This window comes from Phoenix dactylifera, chromosome 2 (genome assembly GCF_009389715.1).
Source record: "Phoenix dactylifera cultivar Barhee BC4 chromosome 2, palm_55x_up_171113_PBpolish2nd_filt_p, whole genome shotgun sequence".
NCBI lineage: Eukaryota > Viridiplantae > Streptophyta > Magnoliopsida > Arecales > Arecaceae > Phoenix > Phoenix dactylifera.
The window spans coordinates 17,899,590-17,915,996 of NC_052393.1; the positions used below are offsets into that span (position 1 = coordinate 17,899,590).

Genomic DNA, 16,407 nt, shown 5'->3' on the forward strand with positions numbered 1-16,407 from the left:
AGGCCGGGACTACCCAGCTTCGGATAGTCGTTGCCTATCCGAATCTCTTTCCCCACCCCGCTATCTTCCCCCCTCCTCTCTTCCTCCGGCTCCGTTTATTTCTATCTCGGCCACTGTGAAATATTTCACTCCCCACACAAGAGAGAGAGAGAGAGAGAGAGAGAGAGAGAGAATTCTTGGGAGCTCTCTTCTTGGTTGTCCATGGAGGGAGTTGGCCTTTTTCACTCAGAAACCGACGCCATTGGAGGCCTTGGAGGTAGTTCCAATGCCTCTTGTCTTCCATATTGCCCCTGGAAAAAACCCTCCCTTTTCTCTTCTTCAGGGTCTTGTATGTTAATTCTAGGGTTAGGGTTTGGGTGTTCTTGTTCTGCTTGAGTTGTGATGGCATGAAATTCTGATCGGATGGCAGCCGGAATTCCCAAAGGGGAGAGCAATCAGAAGATCATGACGCCATTGATAAGGAGGAAGAGGCTCTCGGACATCACCAATTTGACGAGTATTGGGAGGTCGCCAAGATCCAAGGCGGAGGACCAAGAAATGGCGAAGGTCGTCCCCGCTGTGAGTGCTAAGGGTTACATTTCCCAGCTCCTCACGGTAAACCCCATTCTTGATTTCATCTCTCGTTATCCTCTCTTCTTGAGAGTTAAAAGAGGTTTTTTTTTTTCTGACTTTTGGTGGATTTGGACCCAATTCCAGGAAAATTCTGCTCTTTTGAAGATAATTGAAGAGAAAAAGTATGTTCTTATCTTGAAATATTGTTGTTCATTGTATTCCCCCGCTTCTCTTTAGTTTGATTTAGGTGGAATTCTTTTGTCTTTGATTTTGGTTATCAAACAGTAAAATCATAGAAATGAATGGCATCGAGTTGCACAAGGTCCGATTCATGCTGCAGAAAGCCCATCAGCAGAATGCGCAGTTTGCACAGGCTAACTCCCAGATGCTGGCGGTTTGTTCCTTATCTTATCCTCCCCTTTCCTTTTCCTTCATCAATCATAGAGTCATATTTTGTTTCTTTTAGTCTTCCATTTACCATGTCTGTTTTTGAAATGCAGGAGTTCAATCTGGGTAAAGACAGAGTAAGTTGCCCTCTCTTACTTTGCTATAGGTGTTTCTGGATAGTTAACCAGGAAGGAAACTTATGTCATGGTTTTGAAGGAAGCTAGAATTTTTCTTCATCCTGTTCTGCATGAATTTACAATTGAACAAATTGAACTTCTTCTGGTGTTAGTCAAAATTTCTGATATTGTATTTATCCAAATGAAGCTAAAAGCAAATTATGTCATGGTTTTGAAGGAAGCTAGAAATTTTCTTCATCCTGTTCTGCATGAATTTACAATTGAACAAATTGAACTTCTTCTGGTGTTAGTCAAAATTTCTGATATTGTATTTATCCAAATGAAGCTTAAAGCAATGCAGCACGAGCTTGGATGCATGACAGCAGCTCTCAGAGTAAAGACCTTAGAACTGAAGGTCTGGCAACTGTTAACCTTACCTTATCTTCCACCTTTTTTGTTAATCTTTCATGTGAATTCTGAATCAGTAAAATATTTTTTCCTCACAGGAGGCAACGAAACTTTATAAACAACACAAGCAACTAGACAAGAAGATAAGCATTGAGGTATTTAGCAAGTTGATCGATTGAACATTTGAAAATTATTTTCCAAACCCTTGATGCTGATAATGCTCCAAAAAATGGACAGTTTAAGGAGAACAAGAACATGATGGCTGAGTTTGTGCCAGATGCATTTCATCCAGCCAGATACCAGAAGACTAGCGGTGCCAATAGGAAGCGTACACTGAGAAGTCGATGTAAATTGGACTATTTCTTGATATCTGACATCTATCTCAGACATTTTCCCACCTTTTTTAGTTCTAATTATTTATTCTCGCAGCTCTGGGAACTGCTACAGTAATTCATCCAGTTCCAGCAAAGGAGAAGAGTGAAAGCAGAAGGTAATGCATGCTTTACTTCGAGTTAGTAGTGATGATACATTTACATGTTTTTCATCATTGAATCCAATATTAATTGCTGTTCATGGGCCTCTCATATTAGCAGAAGGTCTTTGAGAAGGAGATCCAGTAATCTGAAAGCTAAACTTTGTGAGCCTACTGAGGAATTGTTTGAGATAGAAGATATAAAGTTTCCAATCCGATCGCTGACCGGTGATCGCATGCATGAAGACATTTCTGTTCAGCTAGACTCTTCTTCAGCTAAATCCACTTCAGATGCCATCCTGAACCCTGTAAAGGTTGAAGTACAGGAAGAGAGGAGCTCACCACAAGATCAGAATCAAGGGTCAAGGAGATCATCTCTTGGAAGGCCTATGAGGAGGGCAGTTGAAAGGGTCAGTTCTTACAAGGAAGTGCCTCTCAATGTCAAAATGAGAAGAGACGACTAAGTGGTCATAGCTAACTTGATTCCCACCTAGAGATGGTCAACCAGGCACTGACAACTACACGGTCTTCATGATCAGGATTGTTGTATACCTGTGTACACAATGTGTTCTTTTATGATCTTACATTGTGTCCCACCCACCCAAAAAAAAACGAAGTACCTCAGTGAAACCGTAATTGATAGAGGTTTGGTATTTTGGTCATTTGTGAATGATCACAATACTACCGGACTGATTTGAACAGTATTCTTATTCTGGATGCTTGGAAAAATTGATGCTTTATTCAAATTATACCAAAACAATTGCATCATATCCTTCTCCAATGAATGCAAGGTTTTGGCTGCGGCCTTTAAGAACACAAGATTTTGCATGTCTTGTGCAAGTAAACAGGGTAATGCTTTGCCATCATATATCTAAGCTTTGAGAAATTCCCTATAGTATTGTCACCGGGAATGATTCCAAGTATTTGATTTCAGTCTTCCAATTTTCCATTGAGCATGTGATATATGGCTGAGTTACTTGACTAAAGGAATAAACTAGTATATAACTCCCGTTAATGCGATTTGGGATAAAGCTTCTGCATCACTACATGAACCGCAAATATTATCTGAGTCAGCAGATCATTGTATCTACTCATGCAGTTTCTGGTTATCCTATTTGCCAAATTTAATCATCTTATCCATTCCTGCAGTTTAATCTCATATTGAGGCATCATGTAATCTGGCTAACATCCTGTACGTATTCAGCAAGCTTTGTGTCTTCTAAAATCAGTATACAGTAGATTGTAATGCATGTGGAATAGTATCTTGCCACGCTGTATGTTATTTATCCAGCCTTATTGAGTATCACAACTTAGTTGAAGTATGCTTTCATGTGGAAGCTTGTGTGTTTTACGCTACCACTCATATTAGGCAGTTGTGATCCATTTGTAAAGGAGGGATGTTCTGAGCATGAACTCCTTGAAGCAGGTGGATGTTTCTTCTTGCTTATGTACATGTGTAAAGCTTTGGAGTCAGCCACCAATACTTGTCTACCTCTTGGAGAAAATGCACATAGTGGTCCTTACAGATCAGTCTTGTTGTAATAGATCTTGCAAGACCAAAATACACCCTCCCAGTGCCACAGTTAAGCTTGTTAAATTGCATTACCATATGCCGAGTCTCTAAATATTGTCACTCTCTATTGATGACAGGTACCATATTGCATTTCCTTCCTCACATTCACACACCTGTTATCATAGAATCATAGCCACAGAAACAATGGAAGCTGTACGATTATTTTTTTTTTGGGATGCATTTATTTTCTGGTCGTCGTCCTGCCTGAGCTGACTTGCCTAAGTTTAAGGAAAGAAGGAAGTTGTTCCTGAACAAACACCAGAAAATTTATCATTCGCACAAACCTTAATAATTAGTATGATGAATTGAATGCATAACGTGAGCTTGTAAATTGTTTCAGATGCCTTGCAGTGAAGAGGCATTGATCAAAAAGCTGAGTATAACACAGACCAACTTACATTGAGTAGAATAAACACGACACAAACCAAGCAGGAAGGATGGACCGTGACACCGAAATGTGGCATCCAAAGCCCTTAAAGATGGAACTTAATTGCCCACCAAAAGGAACACTTTCACAAGAGCTAGGAGAGAAAAGAAACTGCACAGTTTATACAAAAGATTTTAGTGAAGCTTGCCGTGGTGAAAATATATCCCCAGCGGCAAGGACTGGTAGAAATATTACAAGCTTGCTGGTCCTATTGTGGTTGATTGGAAAATACAAATAAACAGTATATAGGAAGGTCCATCAAAAATGTGCAGTAAAACTGAGATTGAGTTGGAGAACAGGCAATGTAAAGAAATTATCGTTCCTGTATATCTGTTTGTGTAGTAGGACAATTTGCAAGCAGGACATACATAGAGGTAATGGTGGTGGTGGTGGTAACGGATGCCATCCGCTGGATGCTGCATAGCTTAGCGGAAAAAAAAAAAAAAAAATTCTGCAAGGGACAGCACAGAGTGGTTAAGATCTCCTGGTTTGTCGTCACAGCTTCTATATCTTCCTACTGCATGGAAGTGTTTTATTTTTAGGTAATGATTGCAAATTTGGATGTGGAATCAGCAAAACCATATATAATAATTTCGATGATCCTGTTGGTTTACTTCCACGCAGTAAAAGAATAAAGGTCTTCATTTGGCTAACAAATAGCCTGCATTCTGGAAAAGCCATCTCCATTTGTTATCCTGTATCATTCAGCATGCTGTTTCATCCCAGGAAATGCTGATAGCCCACAAAGTGACTTCCCTCTGAGCAGATACTGTATTGATGATGTACTGGTATTTATGACCTTAACCGTGTTTAAACAAAGCCCTGTATGTGGCTTACAAAGTCAAAAAATATGGTGGGGTGAAAACAAAGTTAATCCTTATAGCATCTAGCTAGCTGTGCTATCAAACTAATCCGTCGTTCTGGAAAACATAGGCAGCTGCTGCAAAGTGTGATTTCACCATTGCAAGAGCTTTCGAGCGGTGGGATATCTTATTCTTCTCTTCCTTTGGCATCTCAGCATAGCTGCACCACCAAGTCACATGATTAATAGAAGCATTCATTAGGTGTCAAGAGAGTTAAATTCACCACAATGTCAGGAAGAAAGAATATCTACGTTTGGTCATATCCATCTGGTTGGAAGATAGGATCCCATCCAAAATCTGCAGGGCCCCTTGGATGAACTATTTTTCCCTACAATTCAGGAACCACAACCGATGTGTGAGCATATATTTCCAGCAAATTCGAATTTTGAAGAGTACAGAGGAGACAGTTCTATCTAAAGATATATTCACTGATTTGCAGAGGGTGTGGGAGAAACACGATCAGATGATCATCTGGCCCCAATTATTCTGCTTTTTAAAATTTTTGTTTTCCTTTGTTTTTGAATGACATAGAATGATTGCTGATGAAACAAAGCTACATTAACTTATAAAGGGAAAATAATGGTAGAAAACAAAGACATGATTATGAAAAACATGCATTGAAGCAGATCTGCTTTAATCACTCCTTTCATGAAAACAGGTAGATGAAACATGATGAAAAGCTACACAAATAGAAAGTAGTTGCACTTTCACTGTCAAAATGCAATTGATAACTTCACTGTTAAATCATTATTTGAATAAAACAAAGAAATAAATTCAAGCGGGTTCAGCAATGTTAATAACATGGAAGGATCCAGCAGTCTTAAGAACACTCAAACAGTGACACATTCATGCTTGGCATCAATATGCATACTGAGGTAATGTATAAGCACCTAGACTAGCAACCACACAGGTCTTTAAGATCAACAAGACCCTCACCGGAGACATGGTCAAACATGCCACTTTTTGCTAGAAAAGTCTTCTCCATATAAGTCCTCTCTTAACTAATGCCTTCTGAGCTCATTATCTATCTATTTGTGATAAGATACTGATAGGACTCCAAACTCTGAAAAGAATACATAAATCAGAACTTAAGCAGGATAGAGATTTAACACAGGCAACTATAGTTTTGCATTGCTCGTGATTTTAAGCAGCATAAGACATAAACTGCAGGAAAGAGGAGGACAATATGGGAATTGATTAGACACTAAAGATGCCTTATTCCTAAATCCTAGATCTTAGAACCTAAAAAAGGTGAAACTAAAACTATTTCATAAAACTCTAGGGCCTTGTAATTATGTTTATATGTAACAGCACATTCTTGATGTTGCTTATGTACTATGGGAAGCTCATATAGTTGAACTACAATGGCATGATTATTCATACTCTTAGTTACCTTGCCTTCTAACCTTTGTGTCGATATCTCTGTCCCCATGGGTCTTTAAACTCGCAACAACAACAATTACCAACACCCCCCCCTCCACCCCCCAAGAAAAAAAAAAGAAGAAGAAGTGCCCAAGAGAGAAGAAGACCCAGGAATAACAAGAAAGATGAGGAAAGAGGAAAGAAAGAAGGGCAATAGCCTTACACAACAGAATCATTAGGAAAATGCCCTTTTTCTCAGCCCTCAGTGCCTCTAACTAGGATATGGGGGTTCCTAAGAGATATAGGAGACTCAAATCAAGATAGAAAGAATGAGAAAGGAGGGAATGGAGACATGTGGGAGCGAAAGAAAAGGGAGAAACTGGGGTGCTTCTCTAGAGGAAGAAGTAAAGGTGGGGAGCGGGTGCCCCACACGAGTATTGTTAATCTGTACTATGTTATATTTTGAAGATGCTTGTTACTTTGAAGCATGATAACGAGAGAGGAAGAAAAAGGATTAACAGATACACACATATTCTCAATTATACTTTAAAATAAATCATTACAAAAACAAAGCATCATACCTGTGTTTTCCCAATAAATGTTATTGGCTCCTCAGTTGGCCCAAGAGCAAGAGAAAATATACACATAGCATATGCTGTTTTGTCCTCATAAGCCATCAGTATATTGTTGAGACCTGAAAGGACAAGTAAAAGTTTAAAAGGCCATCTAAAGAGTTCGGATAGAAAACAAAATGGATAGGGAAAATATATATTGCTTAATATCTAAAACCTTCATGTCCAGTCTTCTGCAGGAACCACTTTCTGGTCATCAATCATGCCATTTTTTTCAAAAAAAAAGGAAATCAGGAGTTCAGTATTACAGAATTTAAAAAGCCATGGACACAATATAAGAAGAAAAATTTGGAATATGTGGGGGAAGTCGTCAAAGAACTTCACTAGATTTCAGTGTTCGGATCAAAGATTTCTGAAGAAAGGTGGGAAAGATTGAAAACTTACATGTAAGGTCCTGCAACATTGAAGCACCAAACACGTCATAATTCACAAAAAAATCAAATAATAGAAATGCAACAAGAAGTAAGGATAGAAACACAACCTGGGAGACCATTTAGAGCATTAAAACACAGGCAGGTGTCCTCAACAAGTACGGGTCCATTTACCTTCCAAGAAATAATGGACCAAATGAAAAGTTTGAATAATATGAAAAGGGCATGCTTTATTTTTCCTATGTAGACCACTCAGTAATTTAAAGACGTTTAATTGATAACCATTTGCAGTAATTCAAGAACACAATAATGAAATACCTTTACTGCAGCTATACGGGCCTTTTCTTTAGATATCTCTTCAGGCTCACCTTGCAATTCTGGCACTGAAGAGTTTTCAGTGTCAGTGATTAAAAACAAGAAAGATATTTAAACAACTCAAATATCTATAATATTCTCTTTTGCCTATGTGCCTGAAACCAAACCAGATATATATCAAGAATGCACTTAGTCCAGTTAAAAACAGTTAAATTGGCAGCCCATCTGCCAAACCTCATAAGGTTAGATTCAATATTATAAGACATCATTATCAACCAATAAAGATTGACAGCATAGTGGTTGACTTATGTTATCTAAAGTTACCAAGACTTTCTAGCAGCCAACTTATATTTACGAACAGACAAACCTACACAATCAAACCAGCTAATTCACCTTTTGTTGCACCAAGCATAGCACCACCAACAACAAGAAATCATTCACAAATTGGAGAATGATCGTCCATGAAATAAGATGGAATGACCAAGCATCGGTGTCACAGCTCCCCAGCACTGAAAACTGTTTATAAAGGATTCCTGAACCAAGGATGGAGCCTGTTTAAGACCATAAAGAGTAGTGCAACTATAATGCATTCAATAAATTCTGAAGGCTGCTAGCTTTAAGAGGATACACATTCTTCAAAACTATCTGGTAGAAAGGCCAATCACAGCCAGCAACAGGAAATATTAGTACTAAAATCTCACGATCCACAGTGCAGATCTTATGATTTGGATCAAATAGTCCTAAATGATCTTTTACACATTTTTGGATTGAGATGAACTAAAATCACAAAATATATAGATCCATATTATGGATCATATAATCCCTGGGATACTTAGATATAACTTGACCATGTCATGTGCATCTTAGATAATATGGAAGTTGATTTATTTGACTAGATGGCTCATTAAATAATTTATCGATAATAAGACCTGAAGACAAAATTAGCAAGCTCATTAGAGTGCCTAACTTTTAAAATTTAACAAAAAAAAGTTCCAGAGTTCATGAGTTAAAGGATGATTGAATTGATAGGTAGCAAGGAATTATCATTAATAATTAGATGGTATTTGCTACATTAACCAAACTTTATATGGGTATATGATGGTGGAAACCTGACTTCCTATGAGCACTTATTCTTTAACCATCTAGTCTATAATCGGCTCATTTTTCTTTTTCAATTTTCATATTTCTTGTATTTTTTTTTCCGAGAAAAATGGAAAAATCTTGCAATCCACAATTGATCCAACCCAACCTTGCAATAACTTATAACTCAATCCTGATCTTGACAAAGTTGATAACACAAAATGGTACGTTAGGCTCGTAAATATTTTATTTAAAATTGCTCATATACTTTTTCCAATCAAAGAAAGACATAAAGGAATCCATGGTAATAGTGTCTTTTGAAAGCCTCATATTGAAGCTCCTTTTAACAGCCTACATCAGCAGGGCAGCTGACCAGGTCAATAAAGGAAAGGCCAAAGAACAGAGAGATTTCATGGATCAAGTACATGGTGAGTATTTGTCTATTGAGGAAAGCGACATTGCAGAAGAAAATCTATTGGTCCTGTGAGCTTCTTCTACAGAATGACAAGAAGATGATTAGAGATGGAAGAGGATTTTCCACATCAACACCATATGCGGTGATAACTCAATCCAAGGTGATTGATGGGGATGGTTCAAACTTCAAAGAACCTTGACACAATCTAACTTGTCAAGAGAACAAACTTGAAGATGAAGCTCCATCCACATTTTTACAAACTTGGCTGGATAACACATGACAATCTGGATGTCACATGGCGATGCTTGTTGAAATCTTCCACTGGAGCAGACAATGAAGTCTGCTGACATTCTTCTTGAAATGGGGAAGTGCTTTCAGCTCATACAAATAGTTATACTGTCAACATTAAATGAAAATTAGATAATGCCCAAAGGAGCACTAACTTCAAGAAAGCAAAGAGACAATAATTTAAGTCAAGCACATCTTGTCCTAACGTCTGCAGAGATTAAAGGCTTTTGTTCCAGCGACAAATGAGATAGCACAACTCCACAAACTTTGTGGCAGCTTATGGTAATTAAAGCAAACTGATGCAATTGGCTAGAGAAATGTTCAAGATAGCCCTTGAGTTTCAATCTGTCCTCATAGACCTAAAAGGGGTTGAAATAAAATGAAAGCAAGTTAGACCAATTTCCACATGAAACATTTTATGGAAAAGATAGAGGGGCACCAGGTTTACCTAGACAAGTCATTATTGGAGTTTTCTGCCATGTCCCCAAAGGGGCATGACATGATATGCCAGACATAGATTGATACCAGGCAGATGCAGCAGAGCTGCATGAGATGAGGTTTCAACAATTCTAATCTCTCCCAATTCCCCTATTTCAAACAACCCATTGTTTTGTCTAATTGCTCTTTGCATCCTCTTTTTTCTCACCTCTTAGGATGATGAAGTTGCAAGCAAGAAGTTTAAGAAAAGAGTTTGAATGTGAAGGCTCCATACCAGGTGGGGTATCTCTCTTCATCCTTTGTCAGCCCAATCAAAGCAACATAAGAGGAGGAAAAATTGAGAAAAGGAAAAAGAAAAGGAAGAGGAAGACCAAAAAAACGTTACAGGCATGACCCACATGCATTGGACCTTCCTACCCTAAACTTCTAGCTTCCCTTTTACTTTGTAGATGATGCCAATCACCTGGAGAACAGAAATCACAGAAATATCCTCTTTTTTTTGTTCATTTAATACCCACAGGAAAAAAATTACAATTTGTTCTTTCAATTAAGCCCAGAAATATCCTTATGTATTTGTTCATTTAATACCTACGGGGAAAAAAAATGAATTTGTTCTTTCCAACTAGAAGAGCATCCTTCCTATTCCGACTAATTCTTTTGGTTGCAAAACTGGCCTTGACCAAAGATCAAGATTCCTCGGAAGGGTTCACGAAAACAGCAGAATTCAGCATATTTCGCAAGCCTTCCTTCGAAACCCATCGCTACGATGGCATCAAAACAAGATTCTGAAGTCAGATCACACAGACCATTGCACGACTAGTTGGCGTGCATGTTTTCGATCAAAGAGCCAAATCACCATCTGCCGCCATATTGCCCGAAAGACTGGGTTTTTAACATCGAAACCACACGTGCAAAACTAGGTTTTGCAGTTCAACAGGAAGCCGAGCCATAAATCCAGTATCATAAACTATGTCTCCATCAAAAGTGCTCAAGACGGCAAAACCAACAGGTAAAGGCATCAAAAAAAGAAGGGAAATTTGAAGCATTTCCGACGAAAACTACCCATGCCAAACTAAATCTTCGAATAGTAAAACCAACAGCCATGGGATGATACGCGATTCCATGGAAACTCGATACAGTTTAGATATAGTTTAATGAGAAAGAGAGTGGAAGGAGAAATTACGGTCGAGTTTGAGGGATTCGAAAGGGATGGAATTGTCGAGAATCGCTCTGACTTCCTCCAGCTTCTTGGCGTTCCCCGTAACGAACGTCACCGGCCGCGACAAAACCCGCATCATCCCGCTCGACGGCGGCGGTAGCGGCGCACTCTTAGCAGCCACGGAGGAGGCGGTATTCTCTCTCCTCGCTGCAGTTTCCCATTCAGTATAAACTACGATGGGTCACGTGCCAGTGCACGTGCTCCCTGTGACTCAGGAATCGGGTGCGGTTTTGCGAGCCCGATTCTTGTGATTAGAGGTGGCGGGGGCTGAGATCAAATCTGGTTGGATTTAAGAACGTAGCACTAATCTCGACGGATGCCCAATTTAACCGTCTTGGGAAAGTTTGGGTCAACGTGCTTAGCCCATTAACCCAGCATGACATTAACGTGCTTGACATGAAAGAGTATAAGTGGACAGGAATCAACTCAAAATTTACGGTTAATGCCTCAAATGTAGATTGTAATTGCATTGACCCCGACAGGCATATCGAACAAGTCATTCCAGTCATATCCTTAATCTTGTAATAGAAAGATGTTTTTGATTGTAGTGCGAGATTCGGCAGATGGTGCGAGATTGTAATGCGTTTCAGGCGGTACACATGTATTGGAAGGCAAACAGGGTCGCCAACTAGATCACCTCCTATGCAGCGCAGTACTTCAAGAAGGTCATTTAGACACACCAAAGGGGCCCTCCTTCATGGTTATGCTAGATTGTAGCTCTTGGTTCTGCTGGCTGCACAGGATGAGTAACCGTTGTACCAAAAAAAATAAAAAAATATTTTTGAACAATTTAGAGATGTTAATTTGTTTATAATTAGAACCTTGTTAGGAAACCACCAATTTGTCATATGCAGAATTATTGAATACCAATAAGGAAGATATAGAGCCGTTGGAAACTAACAAGGAAGATGCAGAGTTGTTGGAAACAAATCATCAATCATGCAATTCCCTCCAAGAAAGGAAACCACCAATCTATCAAATGCTATTGAAGATGTAGAGATTTGAAAATCAATAAGGAAGATATAGAGCCAATAGAAACTAATAAGGAAGATGCAGAGTTATGAAACAAAGAAGAAATCTTTCCAACATTCTAATTGAGTTGTTAAAATCTTTGTAATTACTTTTCTTCCCATTCTATTGTTGTAAGTTTTCCTATTTATAATCAAATACAATCACCTCTTAAATGAAGGAGAGTTTCACCCAAAAAAACCATTAGCTAAATCTTTCTTCATGGTATCAGAACCTGCCTATTGCTAACACTCTCAAAAAAAAAAACCATCATCCGATCCACAAAAATTCACTCTTCCGCTCAATTTCGTGCAACTCTCCTTATTAGAAGAAGAATTTTCATGGCTTCTACAACAATTGTTGTCGGTAACTTTGTTACCCTCCGTCTGAAATCAGATAACTACCCTCTTTGGAGGGAGCAAATTCTGATCCTTGCCGCAAGCCAAGATTTGCTTGGCTATCTCGATGGCGACACACCAAAACCCACACGAATTATTGCTGGGTCAGGATCATCCAACACTAGCTTCATTCTCAGCCCCGAACACACCAAGTGGAAGAAGAATCATCTTCTTTTAAGAGGGTGGATCATTGGAAGCTTAACTGAAGAAGCCCTCAGTCTTGTTATTGGACTGGATCAGCCGCCAAGGTCTAGAGTGCTCTTCAAGAGGCATATGCCCAACCTTCCCAGGAGAGGCAGTTTATGCTTCTGCATCAGTTGAATTCTCTTTACAAAACTTCTGAGATGGCACTTGATGATTATATTTGTGAGTTTAAGCGAATTTACGATAGCTTTGCCGCTGTGGGACGACCTGTCTCTGACAAAGAAAAAGTTTTTTCTCTCTTAAATGGCTTAGGTGCTCAATATGAACCTTTTGTTTCTTCTATGCTTAAACCACCTACTCCATCCTATGGTGAGATAATTTCTTTACTTCAAGCCTTCGAAATTCGTACTAACACCAACAAACACCACTCCCATAGCTATACTGCATTTTTTAGTCAACGGAATAAAGGCAACAAAAACAAAGGTGCATTCCATGGTCATAGCAAAAATTATTCAGGCAAAGGTAGAGAACCACTCCTTCAAATAAGCCTACAAATCGTAATGTTGCTCCACCAACCAAACCTACTGGATCCAAGACCTCGGGTCACTCCTCCAATGCAACTGTTCGTTGTCAAATTTGTAAAAGGCACGGACATGAAGCCCCTGTGTGCTGGTTTCGCTATGATCAGTCCAATGATGACACCCCAAATCAAGAGGCGTTTACTGCTTTGCAAATCCGTGATGCTTTGGAAGACCAGGAGTGGACAACTGACACTGGAGCATCATCTCACATGACGTTAAATGCTGGTATGTTGCGTAATCTCAAACCTTATAGAGGCACTGATCATGTGATGGTTGGTAATGGTATGATGTTACCTATTACGCATATTGGCCAAGCTATTTTGCATCATAAATCACATACTCTTATTCTTGACAATGTCTTGCTTGTTCCAAATTTAGAATGACATCTTTTATCTGTAGGACAACTAACTAGTGATTATCCTATAAATTGTGAATTTGATGATGTTGGCTTTGCTATTAAGGAAAGGGGGACAAACAGGATCCTTCTAAGAGAAATCAAGAGGGGTAATTTGTACACAATTAAGACATCGCCAGAGGCCCACTTTTCAGTGCGTTTTCAGGCGGTGAACAGTGAAGTTTGGCATCAACGACTTGGCCATCCACAAGCTGCTGTTGTTCAAGCTTTGCATTCCAAAGGACTTCTTCGATTACGAGGAAAAAATAAATTTCGGGTTTGTGAAAGTTGTCGGTTAGGCAAACTTAGCAAATTACCATTTTTACCTTGTTTGAATAATGACTATGGTCTATTTGAAAAATTTCATTGTGATCTTTGGGGACCTGCACCTATTAGTTCCAATGATAATTTTTTATACTATGCTTGTCTTGTTGATGATCATAGTAGGTATATGTGGCTTGTTCCCTTGCGAAAAAAATCTGAATTTTTTAACTATTTTCGTGCCTTTGTTGCTTATATTGAGCGACAATTTTCTCGTAAGATCAAAATTTTGCAAAGTGATGGTGGGGGTGAGTTTGTTAGCAATGCTTTCACTAATTATTTGCAGGAACTTGGTATAGTTCATCAATTGTCATGCCCACACACTCCAGAACAAAATGGTGTTGTTGAACGTCGCCACCGAACCATTCGTGAGCTTGGCCTTACTATGCTATATCACTGTGGTATGCAAAAAAATTTTGGGTGGAGGCCTTTTCCACCGCTACCTTTTTAATTAATCGCTTACCATCTCTTGCACATCATAGTGAATCTCCTTTTTATACAGTCTATGGCAAACATCCTGATTATCCATCCTTTAGAGTTTTCGGCTGTAAATGGTATCCTTACACCTGGCACACCAAATCTAATAAGTTTGATCCCAAAACTGTGCCATGCATTTTTATGGGTTACAGCCAAAAACATAAAGGATACAAATGTTTTTCTCCCCAATCAAAGAAAATGTTTGTCTCTAGACATGTGGTGTTTGATGAAGAGACTTTTCCTTACAAAAACCAAAGCACACTTCATCTAACCTCCCACGACACACAAAATATTACATCCTTTTCAGATTGGCTTGATGAGCAGCCCCCTATATCTACATCTGCATCCCCTATGATGTCTCCAATAAAATCACCCTCACACATTATCGAGCTTCCCACTTTGGACGTAATAGCTAACCCAAGCACAGATACCACTGCGCCAGAGAGACCTTCTATCCTTGTGGATCACTTCTCCGAGATGTCATCTAGTCCTCTTATGGCCTCGGCTTCCGGCATGTCTTCAGAACACATTCATCCCATGGTCACACGGGGTAATGCAGGTATTTATAAACCCAATCCCAAGTATGCCCATCTTCATAGTGTTACCTCCATCCCTCCGATACCAAAAACTATTAAAAACTACTTTAAAACATGAGGGATGGATCTATGCTATGAAAGATGAATGACATGCTCTAAGTAAAAATGAAACCTGGAGTTTAGTCCCTCGAGAGCCTCACATGCATGTCATTGGCAATAAATGGGTTTACAAACCTAAACTCAATTATGATGGTACCTTAGAACGCCTAAAGGCTCATTTAGTTGCAAAAGGGTATCATCAAGTTGATGGCATCGATTACCATGAGACTTTCTCTCCGGTAATCAAACAAAGTACCATAAGACTTGTGCTCTCTATTGCTCTTTCAAAAAACTGGGACATTCGATAACTTGATGTTAAAAATGCTTTCTTACATGGTTCTCTCCAAGAAACTATCTTTATGGAACAACCACCCGGTTTTATTGATTCTCACTTTCCACATCATGTTTGCAAATTACACAAAGTATTATATGGTCTCAAACAAGCACCACGTGCATAGTTTGCTCGATCGTTTTAGCTCTTTTTTGATAAAATTTGGCTTCTTCTGTAGCATTGCTGACCCTTCACTCTTTATTTACAAAAGACAGAGTGACACTTTAATACTCCTTCTCTATGTTGATGATATTCTTTTGACATGGTCCAATCCTACCCTTTTACAAAATTTTAGTCTTGATCTTCATAAAGAATTCGATATGAAAGATCTTGGATTTCTTCATTACTTCCTTGGTGTTCAAATCACGCGTACTTCTAATGGTTTGCTCTTGTCACAGTCCAAGTATGCTTTAGACATTCTTCAACGAGCTCAAATGGAGGGGTGTAAGCCTGTGAACACCCCCATGTCTTCCAAGGACAAGGCCTCCACGGACACCACGCCATTTTCCGATCCTACTCACTATCGGAGTATAGTTGGCGCTTTACAATATCTTACATTTACTAGACCTGACCTCTCTTTTAGTGTGAATTTTGTCTCGCAGTTTATGCATTCTCCAACGCAAGGACATTATCAACTTGTCAAAAGGATCCTTAGGTATGTGCATGGCACCATCACTCTTGGACTTCACCTTCGCCGCCACTCGGCTCTTAACCTTTATGGTTTTTGACTCCGATTGAGCCGGTTGTAAGGAGACTCGACGATCTACCTTAGGATATTGCACCTTCCTTGGTAGCAATTCATCTCTTGGTCAGCCAAAAAACAGTCTTTTGTCTTCCGTTCCAGCTCCGAAGCAGAATACAAATCATTGTCCAATGCTGCCGCTGAATTACTTTGGTTATCCTACATTCTACATGATATTGGCATTCCTCTACAATGCCCTCCTCTCCTCCTAACTAACATTCAAAGTGCTATTTGCATGGCAGCCAATCCTGTTTTTCATGCCCGTAGCAAGCATATCGAAATTGATTTTCATTTCATTCGAGAAAAAGTCCAAAAAGGTCTACTCCGCACGAAGCATGTTCCATCCAAACTCCAAACAGCTGATATTTTTACCAAACCATTGGATCGACCAGTATACGAGTTCAATCACTACAAATTAAGCCTCATCTCGCAGCTTCATTTGAGTGGGGATGTTAGGA

General features: G+C 39.2%; 2 protein-coding genes across 2 annotated transcripts; one reads left to right on the plus strand and one right to left on the minus strand.

Moving 5' to 3' along the window:
• Nucleotides 1-79: 79 nt before the first annotated feature.
• On the plus strand, nucleotides 80-3,190 carry LOC103717731 (shugoshin-1-like). The gene is made up of 10 exons (XM_008806224.4): nucleotides 80-256; nucleotides 410-594; nucleotides 697-734; nucleotides 838-946; nucleotides 1,053-1,076; nucleotides 1,402-1,470; nucleotides 1,562-1,618; nucleotides 1,701-1,809; nucleotides 1,893-1,953; nucleotides 2,057-3,190. Exons 1-10 carry the CDS (start codon nucleotides 202-204, stop codon nucleotides 2,397-2,399), a joined length of 1,050 nt encoding a protein of 349 aa, XP_008804446.2. The 5' UTR covers nucleotides 80-201; the 3' UTR covers nucleotides 2,400-3,190.
• Nucleotides 3,191-4,526: 1,336 nt separating this feature from the next.
• Nucleotides 4,527-11,617, minus strand: LOC103717733 (inosine triphosphate pyrophosphatase). Its single transcript, XM_008806225.3, has 9 exons — nucleotides 11,599-11,617; nucleotides 10,883-11,089; nucleotides 7,482-7,546; nucleotides 7,274-7,337; nucleotides 7,177-7,186; nucleotides 6,950-6,981; nucleotides 6,742-6,854; nucleotides 5,050-5,126; nucleotides 4,527-4,958 (listed from the first exon to the last, which is right to left on the minus strand). The coding sequence occupies exons 1-9, from the start codon at nucleotides 11,615-11,617 to the stop codon at nucleotides 4,838-4,840; spliced, it is 708 nt and encodes a 235-aa protein (XP_008804447.3). The 3' UTR covers nucleotides 4,527-4,837.
• Nucleotides 11,618-16,407: the final 4,790 nt, after the last annotated feature.